This window comes from Macaca mulatta, chromosome 11 (genome assembly GCF_049350105.2).
Source record: "Macaca mulatta isolate MMU2019108-1 chromosome 11, T2T-MMU8v2.0, whole genome shotgun sequence".
In the NCBI taxonomy this organism is placed as follows: Eukaryota; Metazoa; Chordata; class Mammalia; order Primates; family Cercopithecidae; genus Macaca; species Macaca mulatta.
The window spans coordinates 62326106-62348939 of record NC_133416.1 but is presented as its reverse complement, the minus strand read 5'-3'; the positions used below and the strand labels follow the sequence as shown (position 1 = coordinate 62348939).

Below are 22834 nucleotides of genomic sequence, written 5' to 3'. Positions count from 1 at the left end.
TATTTCTGGTCACTTGCAGCTCTTAGCACGGTAGTAGCTAGCTACCTATCTCCTACTCCTCAGTCCATGGCAGGCAGCTATGCATGTGTTCCTGGAGCAACATACACACAGTTTGCAGGAGCCAGAGTAGGCAAAAAGAACTCTGCTCCAAATAGCCAAGATCTGTGCTCTAATTACTAAAAGCTGCCTCTGATCACAGAGGCACAGACAAAGAAACATGGCCATTGTTGTTGCATTTCCCTTGCTTGTGGCAAGCTCCTCCTCTCTGCATAAAGTGACTTCCAGAAGAGTTGAAGTACCAGGATCCTTTCTCTTTTCATTCTGTAGTTGATTTTCTGTTTTTTCTCTTTTGGGGGGCCAGATCAGGATGACTATGACATTCCAAAGCAAGGGCATACATGAGGGAAATTAAAAATTCACCACAGATGTTCAGGGTGAGGTGCAGGCTCAATGAAAATCTGAGAAAACCTTAATTTTGCACCTCAGGCTAATCATTGGCACTAAGACAACATAAAACAATCAAAAAAGCAAAAACAAAATAAAACATATACAACAGCAGCAACAAAATCTGGGTAAGGGGAAGAATCTGATTTCTACAGTTAGAACATTAGATTCAAATGTTTAGTTTTCAACACTAAAAAAAATTACAAGGCATAAAAGAGACAGGAAAGTATGGTGTATTCAAAGGGGAAAAAAAGAAAGCAACAGAAACCTTCTTGAAAACAACATGATAGCAGATCTACTAGATAAAGACTGTAAAACAACTGTCTTAAAGATATTCATCAAGCTAAAGAAGAAATGGAGAAAGTCAAGAAAATAATAGATGAACAAAATTAAAATGTCAATAAAGAAATGGAAAACCAAAAGAGATCAAAAAGAAATTCTGGGGCTAAAAAGTAAAATTAAAATGAAAAAAATCACTAGAGGGATTCAAAGGTATATTTGAGCAGGCAGAAGAAAAAATCAGCAAATTTAAAGATAGAGCCATAAAAGTTATTCAATCTGAGAAATAAGAAAATAGACTGAAGGAAAGTAAAAAAAAATCCTAAAGAACCTGTGGCACACTAGTAAGCAGACAAACATATGCATTATGGGAGTTCCAGGAGGAGAAGATAGAAAGAGGCAGAGAGAATACACAAACAAATAATGGCAAAAAACCCCAACTTTGGTGAAAAACATGAATATAAACATGTAAGATGCTCAACAAACTCCAAGAAGAATGAACTCAACTGAGGAATGTTATAATCAAGCCATTGAAAAACATTGTCAAAGAAGAATTTTGAAATCAACAAGAGAGAAGGGGCTAGTCACTTAAAAGTTACACTTAATAAGATTATAAGACTTTTTATCAGAAACTTTGGAAGTCAGAAAATGGTGGGTTGATATATTCAAAGTGCTAAAAGATTTTTTTTTAAACTATTGTCAATCAAGAATCACATGTCTGGTAAAATTATCTTTCAAAAATGAGAGTGAAATAAATATATTTCCAGAGAATAAAAGCCAATGAAGTTTGTAACCACTAGAACTGCCCCTGCAAGAAATGCTAAAGTGCTGAAATAAAAGGACACTTGAGAGTAATTCAAAGCCATATAAAAAGGTAAAAATCTCAGTAAAGGTAAATACATGGGAAATTATAAAAGCTAGTATTATTGTAACAATGGTGTGTAACTCCACTTTTTGTTTACTACATGATTCAAGAGAATAATATATTAGAAAAGTGTTTAAGAGGTCAATGCATTAGAAAATCATTAGTTTATTTTTTGGAAACACAATGTATAAAAATGTAATTTTATGATGTCAGCAACTGAAAGGTGTGGAGATGGATCTGTTAAAGAAGCTGAGCTTTTGTATGTTATTGAATGTGTGTGTTATTGAAGCTGGCATAAATTTAAATTAGCTGGTATAAATATTAAAAGTTTAGCATATTAGGGGTAATTCCCATGGTAACCACAAAGAATATAGTTAAAGAATATACATGAAAAAGAAACGGGAAAGGAATGTAAATGTTTCAGTAGAAAAAAAAAAAAAAGCTAAACACCAAAAAGAAGTACTGCAGGAAATATAGGATTTTTAAAAACTATAAGGCATATAGAAATAATAAAGTAACAGAAATAAGCCCATTCTTGTTGGTAATTACTTTAAATGTAAATGATTAAACTCTCCAATCAAAAAATAGACACTGATGGAATGGAAAAAAAAATTCAGTTTTTATGAAACAAAAGTGGTTTGCTGCTTGATGCACTAAAAGCCAATACTATGACACCAGGTTTTTGAGAAAAGAAAAGCTTTACATTGCCAAGTTGACTCATAAGGAGATAGGAGTTGAGCTCAAGTCTTCCTCCCTGTGCTGGCTTTAAGGCAGTAATTTCATTAGAAAAGGTTTAGGGTGTTAATTCTGAAATTAGCAGGTGATTGATGAAAGGAAAGAGGAGGTCTGAAAAGTCCTTTGGTATGTGCAGTTATCTCTTCATACTACCTCATGCATTGCATATGCAAATTCAGGGGGAGTTAGTATAAAACATGCAGTGGAAATTAAGGCTGTAACATCAGCAAGCTCATTATGTGCAAACTCTAGTTGGCCATTGATATGGTTTGGCTGTGTCCCTACCCAAACCTCATCTCGAATTGTAGCTCCCATAATTCCCATGTGTAGTGGGAGGGGCCTGGTGGGAGATAATTGAATTGTGGGGGCGGTTCCCCCATACTGTTCTTGTGGTAGTGAATAAGTCTCGTGAGATCTGATGGTTTTATAATGGGGAAACCACTTTTGCTTGCTTGTGCCTTTTTGCCTTCCACCATGATTGTGATTCCGCTCCAGCCATGTGGAACTATGAGTCCATCAAACCTCTTTTTCTTTATAAATTACCCTATCTCAGGTATGTTTTTATGAGCATCCTGAAAATGGACTAATACAGCCATCTTGGTTCCAACTGACTTCGTAAGTTTTTTCTTTATCTTACAAGTGGAGAGAGTTTCAGCATTTCATCAAGTTTATTTTCTTATCTGCTATACTGAAAACACAGTAATTTCTATTAATTATTAGTTTCTTACTTTTGGGGCACAGTTTTAGTAAGTTCTTTCTTTTCTTATCTGCTATGCAGTAAGCCCAAGAATGTATTCATTTTTTAACCCCTTGAGGTATGGTTCACAACTATATACTTTCCTACAAGGAACTCACTTTAGATCTAAAAAGAGAAATAGATTAAAAGTGAAAGGATAGAAAAGTAATCAAAAGAAGGCAAGAGTGGCTCCACTAACATCAGAAAAATAGACTTTAAATTTTTAAAAATAACAAGAAAAAATGAGGACATAATATATCAATAAAAGTTTTAATACCACAAGAAGATAAAACAATTATAAATATTCACACACTTAATCACAGACCATCAAAACATATGAAGCAAAAATTGATAAAGGAGGGAGGAGTCCTGAGAAATCTCACATATGTTCAGAATATGGAATTTAATCACATAGTTTGGGTATAAAACCACTCATCTTCTGTACATTATGTCTCCAAGTCTAGAAACCTTCTGCTTTACACTTTCTGGGAGGTAAACCTCAAATCTTCTACAGTATGGAGAAGTATCCAGCATCAAGAAGTGGAGGAAGGATCCAGACAGAAATAGCATATTTATAAAGATAGTTCTTGAAAATTATGAGGATCATAAATCACAAAATAAATGTAACCTAAATAAGCTGTAAGTTTATTTCTCTTTCAACAAATTGAAGTATTAAGGAAAAAGGGTGGAGATTATCCAATGGCTCTATATTGATCAACCTGCCCCTTCTAGTGTGTTCCTTTACATCCTTCAACAAGGGGATACTACCTTGTGATTAACTGCAAATATCAACCTGATATTTGCCAGCTCATCCTTACAAAGAGGTAGAATTTACATATACTTCTCCATATTTTGAATCTAGTGTAGCCTTGTGATTTACATTGATTTCTTATAATGTGGTAACAATAATGTTTCCTCTTTTTATATTTGCAGATTGGATTTTCTGAAATTTTATTAAGAATTATTGTATCTATATTCATAAGAGATGGATATGTTTTCAAAGTAATGTTGGCCTTATGATGAGTTTAGATATATTATTTCTAATATATCACTGGGAGTGTTATATATTATTTCTAGTGTAACTCTGGAAGAGTTAGAGTATAATTGGATTTTCTAAAAACACACCACTTAATGACCCAAAATATCAAATATTTAGTAATAAATCTGACTAATGTGTAAGCTTTGTACAGTTAAAAAAAAAAAAGTCAGCAAAATGAAAAGACAAGCCACAGGCTGAAAGGAAATTTTTGCAAAGTCATATCTGATAAAGGACTGTTACCAAAATATACAAAGAACTCTTAAAACTCAACAATATGAAAGCAAATAACTCAATTTTAAAAATAGGCCACAGAGCTTAACAGACATGCAAAAAAATAGCCAAATGTCAAATAAGCATATGAAAAGATGCTCTGCATCAAATGTCATCAGGGCAATGCAAACTAAAATAACAATGATACTACTACACATCTATTAGAATGGCCAGAATCCAGAGCACTGGCAATGCAAAATACTGGTGAGGATACAGGGCAACAAGCATGGTCATTTAATTTTTATGGAAATGCAAAACAGCACGGCCACTTTGAAAGACAGGTTAGCCTTGTCTTACAAAACTAAATTAACTATTACAATGTGACCCAGCCATCACACTGCTTGGTATTCACCCAAAAGAATTGAAAACTTATATCCACACAAAAACCTATGCCCTGATATCTGTAACACCTTTTTCATACTTACCCAAACAGAAGCAATCAAGATGCTCTTCAGTAGGTGAATGGATAACGTGTAGTACATTTAGACAATAGAATATTATTCAACACTATACCCCAGATTGAGTTTTCTTTCCTAGGGCTTTGACGCAAAGCCTGGAATTGAGTTTGGGACAAAAGAACTGCTTTGACGGGTTGCATGGGCACTTTATAAGCCAAATGCTAAGGTGAAGCTGTGGAACTGAGTCCTCCTCCAACAAGGGAGAGAAAAGGGTGTCTTGCGAACTGGGGTCCTGGCCTAGTATAATGTCTTCTCAAAGGAAAAAAAGTCTCTGGCATAGAGAAGCCCCTTCTACTTGCAGGAACATGTTATTAGGTTGGTGCAAAAGCATTTGTGGTCCCCATCATTCTAAGTAATGTCAAATAGCACAAGTACTTTTGCACCAACCCACCAACTCCTGACCTGGTGGAGAAAAGAAAAAATACAGCTTAAAGTGCAGGGATGTGTTAAGTGCTGATGGGGTGAAGAAAAGAAAAGAAAACCTCTTAAGTACAGAGCTGGAGAGATGTTTTGGGGAAGAATCTCCTGTTACGTAAATGTGCTCCTCCAACAGGGAGAGAAATTTTAGTTGCTGTTGGACTGGAGAGAAACTTTTCATTGCTGCTGGGAATGCTGGCCAGCTTGCTGTGTGGAGCCCTTGGGCCAGGTGCCCCAGCCCCAGCTGGCAGGGGAGGTGGGCAGGGAGTCACCACTCACCTGTCTGTCTTGCATTCATGCCTGTGACCATTGGGGTGGGAGTGGAACAACCCCAATATTGTAAAAGAAAAGATAGGTGCCATTACAATCCCCCCAAAAGAAGGAAAATGCCATAGAAAAGACTGGGTTGGATTGAGGTTGACATTCCCAACCTCCAGGAGCAACGGGAGTGGAGGGTCACAGTTTTCTCTACTTTCAGAAGATGTCTGAGGGGAAGAAAAAGCTGAGAAACAAAAGGGAAAGAGGTTTGGGGAGGGATTTTTGCATTTGATTCACCCTTCCTCATGTCCCAATACAGGCCACCAAAATGATGCAGGATATTTTGCTCCTTAGTTTAGTTAAAATCCAGGTTCTTTTCTCACAACCAGGAAAAATTAGGTACATGGACACCTTGAAGGGTGAGGAGGGCAGATTTATTTTAGGCAAAAAGAAAACTCTCAGCCAAGAAAAAGGGGATCCTGCCAACAGGTTCACACCTCACAGACTGAATACTAGGCCACCACACTCAAGCTGAAGAGGCAAGCCTCCTCCTCACTACATAAGGCACAAATTTCCAGTGGCTCCACCCATTCTCCCAGTGCCCAGGCAGCCCCTTAGTTTATGGCAGGCATGCCCAGACAAGACCCTGGGCAGGTTCCCTCATCTGCACAAAAGCATCTGATATAAACAATTATGGGTTGTGTCGAAGATTCAAGGAAGATAAGGGGACCCTCTTTTTGGTAGATCTTTTTGGTATAAATTTAAAAATTTATACAAAATATTACATATATATCAAACAACCAAAATAGCCAAAATGATTTCAAAAAGAACAAAATTGAAGGCATCAAACCTCTTGATTTTAACAAAACTTAAAAGGCTACGGTAATTAAGATAAGGTGAAACTGACATCAAGAGACACAAACAGACCAAAGGAAAAGACAGTCCATTAAAAAAGCAATTTAGGGCCGGGTGCGGTGGCTCAAGCCTGTAATCCCAGCACTTTGGGAGGCCAATACGGGCGGATCATGAGGTCAGGAGATCGAGACCATCCTGGCTAACATGGTGAAACCCCATCTCTATTAAAAAATACAAAAAACTAGCCAGGCGAGGTGGCGGGCGCCTGTAGTCCCAGCTACTCAGGAGGCTGAGACAGGAGAATGGCGTAAATCCAGGAGGCTGAGCGTGCAGTGAGCTGAGATCCGGCCACTGCACTCCAGCCTGGGTGACAGAGCGAGATTCCGTCTTAAAAGAAAAAAAAAGAAAGCAATTTAGTAAAAAAAAAAAAAAAAAAAAAAAAAAGATAACCTTTCAATCTATAGTGCTAAACCAATTGAACATCCATTTGCAAAAAAACAGAAATGTATTCATACTTTCACTACATATAAAAATTAACTCAAAATGCATCAGAACTAAATGACAAACCTAAAATTATAAAATTCCTTAGAAACTGTATTAGTCTGTTCTCACACTGCTAATAAAGACATACCCAAGAATTGGTAATTTATAAAGGAAAGAGTCTTAATTTATAAAGGAAAGACACACAGTTTCACGTGGCTGGGGAAAGCTCACAATCGTGGCAGAAGGTAAGGAGGAGCAAGTCACATCTTACATGAGTGGCAGCAGGCAAAGACAGAGAGACTGTGCAGGGAAACTCCTCTTTATAAAGCTATCAGATCTAATGAGACTTATTCACTACTACAAGAACAGCATGGGAAAAACCCACCCCCATGATTCAATTACCTCCCACTGTGTACCTACCATGATATGTGGGAATTGTAGGAGCTACAATTCAACATGAGATTTAAGTGGGGACACAGCCAAACCACATCATTCTGGTCCTGGTCCCTCCTAAATCTCATCCTCACATTTCAAAACCAATCATGCCTTCCCAAAGTCCCCCAAAGTCTTAGCTCATTTCAGCATTAACTCAAAAGTCCACAGTCCAAAGTCTCATCTGAGGCAAGGCAAGTCTCTTCTGCCTATGAGCCTGTAAAACCAAAAGCAAGCTTGTTACTTCCCAGATACAATGGGGGTACAGGCATTTGACAAATACATCTATTACAAATGGGAAGAGTTGGCCAAAACAAAGGGGCCAAAGGCCCCATGCAAGTCCAAAATCCAGCAGGCAGTCAAATCTGAAAACTCCAAAATGATCTCCTTGGCCTCCATGTCTTACATCCAGGTCACACTAATGCAAGAGTTGGGTTCCCATGGCCTTGGACAGTCCTGCCCTGTGGCTTTGCAGGGCATAGCACCCCTCCTGACTGCTTTGACCAACTGGCATTGAGTGTCTGTAGCTTTTCCAGAACATGGTACAAACTGTTGGTGGATCTACCAATCTGGGGTCTGGAGGACAGTGGGGTCTCTCACAGCTCCATTAGGCTGTGCCCCAGTAGGGACTCTGTATGAGGGCTCCAACCTCACATTTTCCTTCCACACTACCCTAGTAGAGGTTCTCCATGAGGGTCCTGCCCCTGCAGCAAACTTCTGCCTGGGCATCCAGACATTTCCATATATCCTCTGAAATCTGGGTGGAGGCTCCCAAACCTCAATTCTTGACTTCCGTGCACCTCCAGGCTCAACACCATATATAAACCGCCAAGGCTTGGGGCTTGCACCTTCTGAAGCAACAGCCCAAGCTGTATGTTGGTCTTTTTTAGCCATGGCTGTAGTGGCTGGGATGCAGGGCACCAAGTCCCTAGGCTGCATAGAGCAGGGGGACCCTGTGCCCAGCCCATGAAACCAATTTTTCCTCCTAGGCCTTCAGGCCTGTGATGGGACAGGTTACCCTGAAGACCTTTCACATGCCCTGGAGACATTTCCCACATTGACTTGGCAATTAACATTTGGCTCCTTATTACTTATGCAAATATCTGCAGCTGACTTGAATGTCTGCTCAGAAAATGGGTTTTTCTTTTCTATTACATTGTCAGGTTTCAAATTTTCCCAAATTTTATGCTGCTTCCCTTTTAAAACTGAATGCTTTTGACAGCATCCAAGTCACCTTTGAATGCTTTGCTGCTTAGAAATTCCTTCTGGCAGATACCCTAAATATCTCTCAAAAGTTCAAAATTCCACAAAGGTCTAGGGCAGGGGCAAAATGCCACCAGTCTTTTTGCTAAGACATAGCAAGAGTAGCCTTTACTCCAGTTCCCAAAAAGTTCCTCATCTCCATCTGAGAACACCTCAGCCTAGATTTATTTCATCATCCATATCATTATCAGCATTTTGGCCATTCAAAAAGTCTCTAGGAAGTTCCAAACTTTCCCACATTTTCCTGTCTTCTTCTGAGCCCTCCAAATTGTTCCAAACTCTGCCTGTCACACAGTTCCAAAGTCACTTTCACATTTTTGGATGTCTTTACAGCAGTGCCCTACTTCTGGTACCAACTTACAATATTAGTCTGTGCTCACACTGTTAATAAAGACATACCTGAGGCTGGGTAATTTATAAAGGATAGAGGTTGAACGGCCTTACAGTTACACATGGCTGGGAAGGCTTCACAATCATGGAGGAAGGCAAAGAGGAGCAAGTCACATCTTACATGGATGGTGGCGGACAGAGAGAGAGAGAGCTTGTGCAGAGGAACTCCTCTCTATAAAACCATCAGATCTCATGAGACTTATTCACTATCAGGAGAACACACAGGAAAGACCTGCCCCCATGATTCAATTACCGTCCACTGGGTCCCTACCATGACATGGGGAAATTGTGGGAGCTATAATTCAAGATGAGATTTGGGTGGGGACATACCCACACTGTATTAGAAACAAAAGAAAATGTTTACGACCTTAAGTTAGACAAGGATTTCTTAGATATCTAACCATAGAACAATCAATAAATTAAAAAATGGTAAATTGAACTTCATCTAAATTAAGAACTTATCTTTGAAATATTTTGCTATGATAAGCAAAAGACAATATATTCAGATAAAATACTTGCAAATCACATACCTTATTAAAAACATCATTTAGAATTTTTAAATCTCAACAAATAGAAAATTAATAAGACAATGAAATTTGACATAAACAATTTGAACATACATGTCATCAAAGTGAATATGTAATTTTCAGTATACACATATATTCAATATCAAAGTTAAGGAAATGCAAATTAATTGGAATTGCATTGCTTTATTCTTAAATGTTAATGAAGTACTAACTGAAGAAACATCTATAAAAAAATCTACAAACCAAAAGAAAAAAGTAAAACCTCTGGAAGAAACTAATATTAGCAAAAATGAGCCAAGTAGGAAGAAAAATAACTAAACAAATATCAAAAGTAAAGATGGTTACAAAAGCTAAAAGGAAAACCAAATTCAAACAAAAAAGTAGAAGCAAAAATATTAATAATATATTAGATAAGATTCTGGGAAAATCATAAAGCACACACAGAAGGATACTACATTACAGTTTTAATATATTTGGCTTCCTAATGTGCAGAAAAAATAATTATTATTCTTGTTTCATGTTACACTATCATCTTTGGATCACATATGAACATTAACCATAACTGATATCTAACCCTGTGGTTCCCTCTCTTTCCATACACCTATATCCTCCCAACCAAGATAATATTCTGATTCCCATGTGAATCATTCAGTTGTTATAATTTAACATAGTTTGCATATGTATACATTGCTAATTATTTTTGTTTTAGATATGTTTACCTTAATTTGTATCACATACAGAATTTCATACAATATATTTATGTATTTCCTCCTCAATAAGGAGAGCTTAATTACCCACCCTCTAAGTGTGAGCTACACTTAGTAGTTTGCTTGTAAAGAGGATGGTATAGAAATGGAAATAAAGCAATTCTACGGAAGAGAAACCTGATAAACACTACCTCAGCTGCTAATCAAGGTTAACATCGTTAAGGATAAGTTATATTTGATAGTGTGTATCCTTGATATGATGTGTTGATAATAACATTTCACCTCAGCAGTTATCCAAAAAGCCATAACCACATTCTAACCATGAGAAACCATCAGATAAACCCCAACAGAGTGGCATTCTGTAATACCTGACCATTATTCCTCAAAACTGTCAAGGTCATTAAAAACAAAGATGTCTGAGAAATTGTCACAGTCCAATAGAGGCTAAGACACATGACAATGAAATGCAATGTGATATACTGGAAGAGTTCCTGGAACAGAACAAGAACTTTAAGGAAAAACTAATGAAATTCAAATAAAGTATAGACTTCAGTGTTTTTAAAAGAAGCATTTTGTAAGTGATCTTTTGGGACTTACTTTTTCTCGTTAATGTATTATTGCTTAGATTCAATTGCTTGGGGTGTATCTGTAATTTACTTGTCTCATAATATTCTATTGTGTGAATACACCATTTTTTAATCAATGAACAATCCCATTGATAAGTATTTGATTTATTTCTGGAATTTTTATTTTGTTCATTATGCTTTTATAGACATTCTTATATATATATATCTTCTCCAGTATATGTGTAAGATAGTCTCTTGGATAGCTGCTCAGGAGAGGAATTTCTGGGTCATAAGTCATATATGTCCCACTACAGGAGATAATGACAAATGTGTTCTCTAATTATTTTAATTTATTTACAAATGTAGTATGAAATAGTCTGTAGACCACCTGTAGATACAATCTTATTTTTTCATTATCACCCCAATGACAATGAGAAGTTATGAAAAAAATACCCATTTTGTACATTTTTTAGTCATCATTATATAATGTTAATACCATAGACCACTGTATAACTGTTCATCTATTGTATGTAGAATTTTTGTATTTATATGTAGAAATTTTTAAAAGATATGATTTCTAAGAAATTATAAAGAGGGTAAGATTTTTCTACCACATACAAGAAGCAATTTTTCACACTTAGAGGCAATAGTGCCCATGTTAAGAATGAGTGCTATAGACCATGTACTCTCCAACATTGGCATCGTCAGACTTTTTTATTTGTTTCAAATTGAATGGGTGTAAAATGGAATTTTATTATAATCTATTTCTTTTATTAAAAACAACCCAATAAATGTTATTGTTTGCTCTTCTATAAAATGTGTGTTAATCAATTTTACCCATTTCATATGGTTGATTAAACATTATAGATCTGTAGGCATTTAGTATATAATCTTGTTCGATTCTTTTGGCTTGTATTTTGTACTTTTACTTTTCACAAAACATCCTTCTGGAGGAAACAATACTTAATTCTGTTATATTTACATGTGCCTATCTTTTCTTGCATGGTTGATGCACTTTGTAATTTTTCAACAATAAAAGTGTTGCATCATATAGACCGGGTGTGGTGGCTCATGCCTGTAATCTCAACACTTTGAGAGGCCTAGGCCAGCAGATCACTTGAGGTCAGGAGTTCAAGACAAGCCCGGCCCACATAGTGAAACCCCACCTCTACTAAAAATACAAAAATTAGCCGGGCGTGGTGGCACATACCTGTAATTCCAGCTACTTGGGAGGCTGAGGCAGGAGAATTGCATGAACCTGGGAGGCGGAAGTTGCAATGAGCCAATATCATGCCATTGTACTCCAGCACGGGGAACACAGCAAGACTCCATTTCAAAAAAAAAAAAAAAATTGCATGATATAAAGAATTTTAAAATTTTCCACATAGAGGTCTTATAGATCTTTTACTAAATTATCCCTAAAAAGTTGATAATCTCTGATACACATGTAAATGGTATAATCTTTTAAATTAAACATCATACTTGTTTAGTGCTATTGTGTAAACATGCAATTGATTTTTGTATGTTGACCAAAACATCTTTATAAACTCTTCTTTATCTTTTTACTAGTTTTTATTTTCGTTTCAGGAGTAGATGTGCAGGTTTGTTATACAGGTAAATTACACATCATGGGAGTTTGGTGTACAGGTTATTTAGTCGCCCAGGTAATAAGCATGGTACCCAATAGGTAGTTTTACAATTCTAATCCTAATCCTCCTCCCGCTTTACCCTCTAGTAGCCCCATTGTCTATTGTTCCTTCTTTGCATCCATGTGTACTTAATGTATAAACTCTCCTTTAAATTATCATGTAAATGACAGCTTAATCTCACATTTGATCCCTTATACTTTTAATTTTTATTATTATTGTATTGCACTGGCTAGATTTCCAACAGAATGTTGAACTGCATAAAAAAATAGACATCTTGTCTTTTTCCTAATTTTAAAGAAAATGATTCTATTATTTTCCCATTTTAAATATGTGTTTATTCTGTTTGTATACACCTACTTTGTTAGGTTAATGAAGCTTATGTTCTAAGGTTACTAAGTTTTTTGATAATGTTAAAATTTGTCAAATGCTCTTTCTACAGCTTCTGAGACAATAATTTTTTAAAGTCTTCTATTTAATTAATAAAATGAATATGACTCTGCATTTCTAATATTCAACCATTAATGTCTATCTGGTATAACAACTTATCCAGAGTGATCAACTTTTATTACATCTAATACATTGTAAGTTTCAATTTGATAATATGTAAGAGGACAGGCATCCTTTGCTTAAATTCATGGAATATTTACAAACCATAATATGTTGTCAAGCAAGCGTTATAACTATAAATTTCACCAAATAGGTTTTTTGAGTTTAAATTCTCTAAGTTTAATAAAATGGAAACTCAACAATAAAAAGATATGGTGTAAATAAAACAACTATACTGAAATAAGAAACCTTAACTAAATAATCCATAGGTGAAAATGAACATTAAAATTAACAAAATGTTACATATACAATAATAAAAATTAAAATAAATTGTATTGAAAACTATTCAAAACCTTTAAACATAATTCATTGAATTAAAAATTGTACACGGATACTAAGCATTCAACATTTAAATGCAGAAAAAAGATGGCTAATAAAACAAAAACTCTTAGAAACATAAAATAATTACATGAATGTACAGATACATATGCAGATATATTAACTTTAATGTTTGTATTAATATAATTATTACATATGTTGCAATTTTGAATATATTTAAGCAAAACAAAACAAAGACACAAACTTATATAATAATTAGGTATTACACCATCAATTACTTTGAAAATAATGATATAGAACTCAAAATTCTAATGGTATAAAGTCAAACCACTGGCAAATTTAATTAAGGGACAAAAATAAAATTCTCAAGATTAAAAAGAAAAAGTACATATAACCACAGACATAGAAAGGATTACATTATTAGAAAATAATATTTCGGATATTAATATTTTCTTTTATTATGTCAATTAAAATTTATGATTTGGTTATTTGACTTTACTATGTTAATATTTTTATTGTTAATCTTTAAGAAAATATTTTACACATGGTAATAATTGTTCAAATCTAGAATAAAATAAAAATTTTAAAATCAATATATAAACTATAAAAGTGATGCAAGAACATAAATAAAACTTAATAGATCAATAAGCATAAATTATACTGATTATTTATCGAACATTTATTATTGACTCCCATGACAAGATAGTTTTACAGCAATTATATCACATTTATTTATTTATTTATTTATTTTTCTTCTGGATGAAATCATTAATATAGTTGGACGCTTTAGCAATATTACTGGTATAAGATTTAGCCTTGCTCCTTTGTATAATTTTTTGGCAAAGCCAGTAATTTACATTATATAATTTAGATTACCATAGCAGTTCTAATTCTCATTTGCAAAAGTTGGACAGAGCCAACTTGATTATGATCTAGATTAAACAAATATGCAGAACGTTAAGTAGTGTCTCTCTTTTTCCCTCTCCAATAGATAGATTAACATGTAGATATTCATACCTATATAGATATGTTATTAATAAACTTAATGTGTATTTATGTATTAATTTGTGAATACTGTCTTTCAGTTGCAGTTTTGAGTACAACTAAGCCAGTGAAGCAAGAATAACAAACTATGGAATACCTAGACAGCACACTATAAAATAATTACGTTGAAATATGAAAAATCTATATTGATTTTTAGTTCTTTTCCTCTTTTTTTTTTTTTTTTTTTGAGACGGAGTCTCATTCTGTCACCAGGGTGGAGTGCAGGGGCACGATCTTGGCTCACTGCAACCTCTGCCTCCTGGGTTCAAGTGATTCTCCTGCCTCAGCCTCCAGAGTAGCTGGGACTAGAGGCGCATGCCACCACGCTCAACTAATTTTTTGTATTTTTAGTAGAGACGGGGTTTCACTATGTTGACCAGGATGGTCTCGATCTCCTGACCTCATGATCCACTCTCTTCTGCCTCCCTAAGTGTTGGGATTACAGGCGTGAGCCACCACACCTGGCCTTTAATTCATTTTTAAAAGGATCTGTTGATGGTCAAAACATGAAAATAAACTTTAATCTCCATACTTTCAGATGTCTTTCTTTGAAACTATTCTATAATAAATTACTGATAGTATTGCTTTTAGTTGCTTCTGTAGTTTTATAGATCGCTAGAGGTCAATGAAAATATATTTTTCTTATCAATATCCTTTTCAAAACATTTTGCACCTATTTCTTAGACTGTAAATCAGAGATTTAACATAGGGATGACAAGAGTGTAGAATACAGCTATAACCTTGCTTTTTGGTGGGGAGATGGGCCCAGTTTGGGCATACATGAAGAATACAGTTCCATAGAATAAACTCACCACAGTGATGTGAGAGCTGCAAGTGGAGAAAGTCTTACATCTGCCATGGGTTGAGGGAATCTTCAGGACAGTGGAAAGGATATGCGTATAGGAAACCAGAATGACAGTTGTGGTGGTGATGATGAGAGCAGAGAGAATAAACAGTACTATCTCATTCACAAGGGTGTCAATACAAGAGATCTTGATCATGACTGGGACATCACAGAAAGAGTGCTCCAATCTGTTTTCTCCACAGAAATGCAGACTGAAGGTGAAACCTGTTTGTATCATGGAGTTGATGCATCCACAGATAGAGGAGCCAACCACCAAACAAAGACAAGCTTGCTGAGACATGCGTACAGTATAGAGGAAAGGTGAACAAATAGCTGAGAAGCGATCATATGCCATCACAGTCAGAAAAAAATCTTCAGTCCCAACAAAGAGAGCAAAGAGAAAGAACTGTGTTGCACAGTCATTGTGAGAAATTTTCTTTTCCTTGGACAATACAGTAGTCAGTTTTGGGAGCAATGACTGTGGAGTAGCGGAGAGATCCAAATAGGACAAATTTCTGAGAAAGAAATACATAGGTGTGTGAAGTCTGGAGTCTATTTCAATGACAACTAACATGCTGTGATTTCTCAACACAATGACCACGTAGATAAGCAAGAACAGGAAGAATAATAGAATCTGTACTTCTGGCGATGTTCTGAATCCCAGCAGAATAAACTCTGTCACCTCTGAGTAATTCCTGTTCAGCTTGCTCATCATAGCCAAGACCTATCTGAGAAAATGAGTGGATTATAACAAAGCCTGGTCAACTTTTGGTCCCTGAAGTTGCCGACGGGAAAAAACAAACAAAAAAATGCTGATACAAATTGGAGTTTTCTTGGCAGTGCACCTGATAGAACAGTTTTACATGTAGAAGCAACCAAAGTACAACCAAAATAGGTTATTTAGGTTTTTCCAGTCTATTTAGTTTTAGTATTACGTGAGAAATTTGAATGGGTAGAGGATATTTCCAGCAGTAATGTAATCAGTCATTTTATGCCGTTTGTGAAGAGCTTTAGAGTCATCTGGGCTGCATCCAAATTTTACACCTTTCAGTATAAAAGAATCTAAGATAACCATCTACACTTTCAATACCTCAGAAGTCCTCCTCTGCCAAATGGGAGGCACCTGTGAAGATTACATAAAATTGAGTGTGAAAAGCAATATTTATAATGACTCAAACATCTTAAAAACATACATGTTAGTGAAATAAATAAACACAAATTTCCTTGCGCTCTAAGAATGGAAAACTGAGTGAAAACATAGGTCAATTCCTTTCCCCACTACAAGGTAATTAATGCAATTAATTTGTGTGGTTTTTTTTTTCTTTTTTTTTTTTAAACAGAGTCTCGCTCCGTTGCCCAGGCTGGAGTGCAGTGGCGAGATCTTGGCTCACTGCAAGCTCCGCCTCCCAGGTTCAAGCCATTCTCCTGCCTCAGCCTTCCGAGTAGCTGGGACTACAGGCACCCGCCACCACACCTGGCTAATTTTTTTTTTTTTTTTGTATTTTTAGGGGAGATGCGGTTTCACCATGTTGGCCAGGGTGGTCTCGATCTCCTGACCTCGTGATTCGCCCACCTCGGCCTCCCAAAGTGCTGGGATTACAGACTTGAGCCACCGTGCCTGGTCTCATTTGGTTCTTAAAACATTCTGCTACATACAAGACATTAGGAAACATGGGGTTACAGTTTAATGAAGTAGAATGAACCACTAGTCTTGAGAAAGTCATTCAAAAATAATAAATCAGACTCTTAACCGCCTACATTAACCATATATTGTTCAGCCTCCATGTCCTTCATTTACTATTAGTGTCTGAATGCTGGTGGCTCTGTTTTTTGGCCCCCAAACTGCAGCATGCCTTTTCTTTTTACTGCCATAGACATATGAATTATTTTGTTTATATAGGAACACTATGGTTAAGTATAAGATTAACTTCCCCAACAAGAAATGTTTTTCCCTCTATATATTGTTGACAAAGCACAAGACAGTAATGCAAATAAGTGGGGCGGGGCGGGGGGTAGAATTTCTGTATTGCATGGGTTCTGCTTTTTGTATTTTTCTAACTATTAATGCTTTATATTAAATACTAAAGAGGCACAGAGATAAAACATTAATAATTTGAAGATATCTAAAACATTAAATTCAAGTGGAAAAAATAAATTTTGTGTTTTAACTCTATGGTTTTATTACTACATTTAATTTCTGAACTAACAAAAGAGAAGTTTTTTTCTCTCTAGAAACTTAATATATTGGATGTTACATAGTTTTATTTAGAAATTTTCATAAAATTAAAAGTACAATATAGTCAGAAAAATGAAACTGATTTGGCTTCTGTTATTCATTTTTTTATGAAGTCAAAGTTTTATTAGTTAAAAGGATGCTGTTTTAATTTACATAAATCTAATTTTTAATTCACACTCTGCCACTCACTGGCTGAGTAATCTTGTGCAAATTGTTTAAATTCCATGAGCCTCTGTTTGCCCATCAATGGAATATGGTTTGGATCATCTGCTTCACAGAATTTCTGTTGTAAGGAATAAATTAAATGACATATTTAAATTAAATGAAATATGTAACACATGGGGAAATGGAAAGGGCTCAATAAATAATTGATATATGAGAAAATGAGCACAAAAAAAAGAAGAACTTTTGTGAAGTTTTAAAACCTATCTTCAGAAAAATTTATGAGTTTTAAAAAAACAAGTACCTCTCTTGATATCCAGCTTGTTCCAAAAAAAAGCCTCATTGAAGTATTTTGTAAGCTCTCTTCAAAAGAAAACAGAAAGTTCTTTTCTCTTTTAAAGGAAGTTTTGAGGAAAGCATAATTAATTACAAAAAGTGCTTCACAGTATATGTAGATTTATTCAAGTATCTGAGTACACTCGACAAGTATATCTATTTATTTCTAAGTTTCTTATGCCTCTTCCTTATTAGAATCAAGAGAGAATCTTAGACTGAATCTTCAACTTGAACCTCCAGAAAATCTTGCTATTAATGTTATACAAAGTCAGGACTGAGAAATCCTCCTACATGCTATCTGCCATATGTTCTAAGTCCTTTGATCCAGCAATGCAGTTATTCTTAAAAACAAGAAAGTAAATTAGAAAAAAAAAAAATATATATATATATATATATATGGTCTTTTTGAAAAATAAAAAGGATGCTGGAGGTCAATTAGGTCACTATTTGACAAACTTTCCCATACCTCAGAATCACCTGGAGGTTTTGTTTTGCTTTTCTTTTAATACTAATTCCTCGGTCACACTTTAATCTGAATATTGAAAAGAATTTATTAGTGAGATGAGTGTAGGGAAGTACTCGTTTATTTTCAAGAGTCCCATCTAAATCATAAAGTCACTCCCTGTAGAGGTAGAAGTTGCTAGAAGTTTGAGGACCAGTTTATTGCTTCCAAGCAGAACAATTTTTTCATTCAAAGTTACTCAAAGTCACTAATAATCATAAAGATTATTCTGAGAGGGTATTTCTTGTATTTCCTGCATTGTTTCACAAATATGACTTCCAGGAATTTCTCTCTTTATTATACACAAATATGCAATAAATTGAGCCCATTTCATGCTTTCTGATGCCAATGGATACTAAGTTAAGTTGATGACACTTATTTAATGGTGATCACTAAATGCCACTTATGTAAACCAGGCTCACCACCACCTCTCCCTGCTCCCCGCCCACACACACATTCCCAAGCATTTCTTTAGGTTTTTTGGCTTTTGTTGTTGTTGTTGTTGTTAACATTTCCACTTTATACACCTAGTTTTATCTTGGTTTCTAAAAAAGCTACTGAGAAGTATCATACAAATAGAAAGTATATTTTATATAGGGTGTGGAGTCATGGTCTGGAACATCTGAAGGAATTTCTAAGATGTTATAAAAACTCCTATATTTGTAAACAAAATTTTATGTATATAATAGATAGCTTTCATGATTCATGCTAAATTCTAAATACAATGTGACCTAAAATGAGTAGGAATAAAATGACAAGTGACATACCTATTGGTCAAAAATAATTGGACCAGGAAAACAAAGAGCATATGTAACCTTTTCCACATTCAAACTGCCAAAGTATTTTTAATATGCACCATTCAGTCATCATAATACATGGTATGCATTTGGTATTATACATTTATTTTTAAAATTATGAGTATATTTAAAAATATATTTTATAAAATATAATGGTTACCAATGACTGTAAAATTCCATAACACTAAAAGGATGCTGATTTACGGTTACTCCATTTTCTCAATTTTTCAAAATTGCTCCATTTTCTCAAATTGTTCTCATTTAACTTCTTATGTACTTGTATTAATTTTTGAATATTTATATAGTCAACTCTACCAGCATTTATAATCTCCCCCAAAGCAAGGTGTCAAACACGTTTAAATTTTTTATTTTCACATATACTTTTCACAATCTGTATTTTTTTTTCCACTTTCCAATTGCATGTGTACCTCAAAACTGGCGATAACGATGGTACCTATCTCTTGAAGTTGCTGTGTTGACTGAATACATTAATGTACGTAAAACACAGCACTATATGTATAAGTTAACATTATTATATCTCAAATATACTATGAAAAAATAAGCTACAATCAAAGAGCAACAGTAACAACGATATTAGCACTAGGAATGTTCAGAATAGTGAGGGGAAGAAAAGATAAATGAGCCTTCACCTGCAAGAGGAAAGTTGTAATCCTTTACAACAAAACAATTTTGAAAGAATTGAAACAGAGACCGATCATCTATAAAGTGAGGGTCCTATAAAACAATTTATTATGGAAGATGTAAGTTTTATATTCCATTTATTCCCTATATGCTATAGAGGTGTTCAAAATTTGCTTCAGATGGTTTGAAGAGAGTAAATCGCTAATGAGACATAAAGGTGGCTGTTTTCCCAAATTGGTGAGAGGGACAGTGTGAAGTCTCCTGGAGATAACCGGCGAGCTCTACTGTCCCGAAAAGCTGACTGACAACACCTATTAGGTAAAAAGATAGCGACTCCTCAATTCATAAAACATAGTGACTTTACATTTTTAAAGTTAAGGAAAGATACATGACTGCCTTCTTGTGTGATGATTCCTATTAAGGAAATAAGGAATTATAGTTCCTGGTACATGAATGATGGATATCTATATTATTTTATAATATGGAATCAAAGAGATTCTTAAGGACAGAACAAAAAATGCTAAGAACTAAGAGATGTGATCCTAAGAAAATTACCATCCTGACAGAATGTGACTTTCTGAATACAAGACTATTCTGCAAAAAAATCAACAGAAATACATAATTTCTTCCTCGATCATCTTCTAGACTTTTCAGGCAACTTCATCGACAGTAGACCAGTTTCATCCATAGGAAATTTAAGTTTAACTTCCATCAGTAACTCTTGAATGTTCAATGAGAAACAGTGGGTTTATTGTTGTTGTTTTTTTTTAAATTATAATTATTTTTTGAGACAGAGTCTCACTCTGTCACCCAAGCTGGAGTGCAGTGGCGTGATCTTGGCTCACTGCAACCTCTGCCTCCTGGATTCGAGATTCTCCTGCCTCAGCTTCTCGAGTAGCTGGGAGTATTGGTGTGTGCCACCATGTCCAGCTAATTTTTGTATCTTTAGTAGAGACAGGGTTTTACCATGTAGGCCAGGCTGGTCTTGAACTCTTGACCTCAGGTGATTAGCCCTTCTCACCTCCCAAGTAGCTGGGACTACAGGCATGCACCACCACTCCTGGCTGATTGTTGTATTTTTAGTAGAGACAGGGTTTCACCATGTTGGCCAGGATGGTCTTGAACTCTTGACCTCAGGTGATTAGCCCTTCTCACCTCCCGAGTAGCTGGGACTACAGGCATGCACCATCACTGCTGGCTGATTGTTGTATTTTTAGTAGAGACAGGGTTTCACATGTTGGCCAGGCTGGTCTGGAACTCCTGGCCTCAAGTGATCCACAGCCTCGGTCTCCCAAAGCACTGGGATTACAGGCAAGAGACACCACACCAGGCTGAGAAACAATGGGTTTATGATACTGATCATACCTGTGAGAGTCTCTGGTTGAATTAATAATAACAATAGTAATAATAAGCTAGGAGGTCCCAACAGAAGATACCTCCTTTCCTGCTATTTGGGAAGATTAGAAAAGAAGTTTAATTTGATGGGAAAATAAAAGAGTTGTGACTAGACTTCTGATTCTGGCCAAGATGATGTAATAGAAAACAGATTTAGTTTCCTGAGTAAATCAACAACAACAAAAGAGAGAATTTCAATCTCTGTCTGTCTTTCTGTCTCTCTGCCTTTCTCTTACTCTTGCTCTCTCACCTCTCCTCCTTTTCCCTCTTTCTCTTCCCGTTCCTTTTTGTGTAATAGATCGATAGATACATATAGGATATGTATATAAATATATATGATATATAACACAGAAACACACACACACATATGTGTATATATATTCCACAAGACACTAGACAGCATACAATAAAGAACAGTAACTCCACAAAGGTAAGAAACAAATGTGGTAAGTCCAATGATTGCCTTAGTTTATTTCATTGATAGCATTTTTAAAAATTGAAATTATAGTTTAAAACTTTCCCACAAAGAAACCACCTGGCCCACTTTGATCACTGGTGAATGTTACTGAACATTTAAGTGAAACCATTCTATTCTATGAAAACTTTCCTAGAACATTTTAAATGAGGGGATATTCTCAACTTATTCTATGTAGCCAATGTAATGTTGATAATAAACCAAGTGGAAACAGAACAGAAAAAGAAAACTACAGGCCAGTATCTTCTGTGAACATAATTCCTCAACAAAATTTTAGTAATTTCAATCCAACAAAACATTGAAAGGATAATACACTATGACCACATAAGGTTTATCCTAGGAACGCAAAGCTGGATTAATATTCAAAAATAAATCAATTTAATTTACTATATTAACAATATTTATAAAAGGAAAAACCATGGGCACGGTGGCTCACGCTTGTAATCTCAGCACTTTGGGAGTCTGAGGCAGGTGGATCACCCGAGGTCGGGAGATCAGAGACCATCCTGGCTAACACGGTGAAACCCCGTCTCTACTAAAAATACAAAAAAAATTAGCCAGGCATGGTGGCACATGCCCGTATTCCCAGCTACTCAGGAGTAGTTGAGGCAGGAGAATCGCTTCAACCCAGGAGGCGGAGGTTGAGGTGAGCCAAGATCGTACCATTGCACTCCAGCCTGGGCAACAAGAGCGAAACTCCTTCTCAAAAAAAAAAAAAAAAAAAAAAAAGAAGAAGAAAGGAAAAAACAACTATAATCATCCCACTAGATGCACAAAAAAGCATTTCACAAAACCAATCATTCATTCCTGATAATAGCTCTCCGGAATGTTCCTCAGTGTGATAAGGGGCATCTATGAAAAATCTATAGGGGTATCATCCTCAGTGGTGAAAGACTGCATCATTTTCCCTATGATCAGGAACAAGACAATAGGTCTGTCCTGTCGCTTATATTCAACAATTACTATTCTACACTCCGTGTTTTATCTATCTGTGAATGAATGAATGAATGGAATGCAACCTTACCATAAAATGTAAAGTAATTGATATAGAAGAAATGATGGAATAAGAAAATTAGCCCTTGGCAACCTTCAAAGTAATAACTGATTCATTTGAGTCATGCATGGGCTAAAGATAACGGACGA

General features: G+C 35.5%; 1 protein-coding gene across 1 annotated transcript; it reads right to left on the bottom strand.

Moving 5' to 3' along the window:
- Positions 1 to 14994: 14994 nt before the first annotated feature.
- LOC144333236 (olfactory receptor 9S13-like) lies at positions 14995 to 15861 on the bottom strand. The gene has a single exon (XM_077955966.1). The coding sequence runs from the start codon at positions 15859 to 15861 to the stop codon at positions 14995 to 14997; it is 867 nt and encodes a 288-aa protein (XP_077812092.1).
- Between the last annotated feature and the right edge of the window lie 6973 nt (positions 15862 to 22834).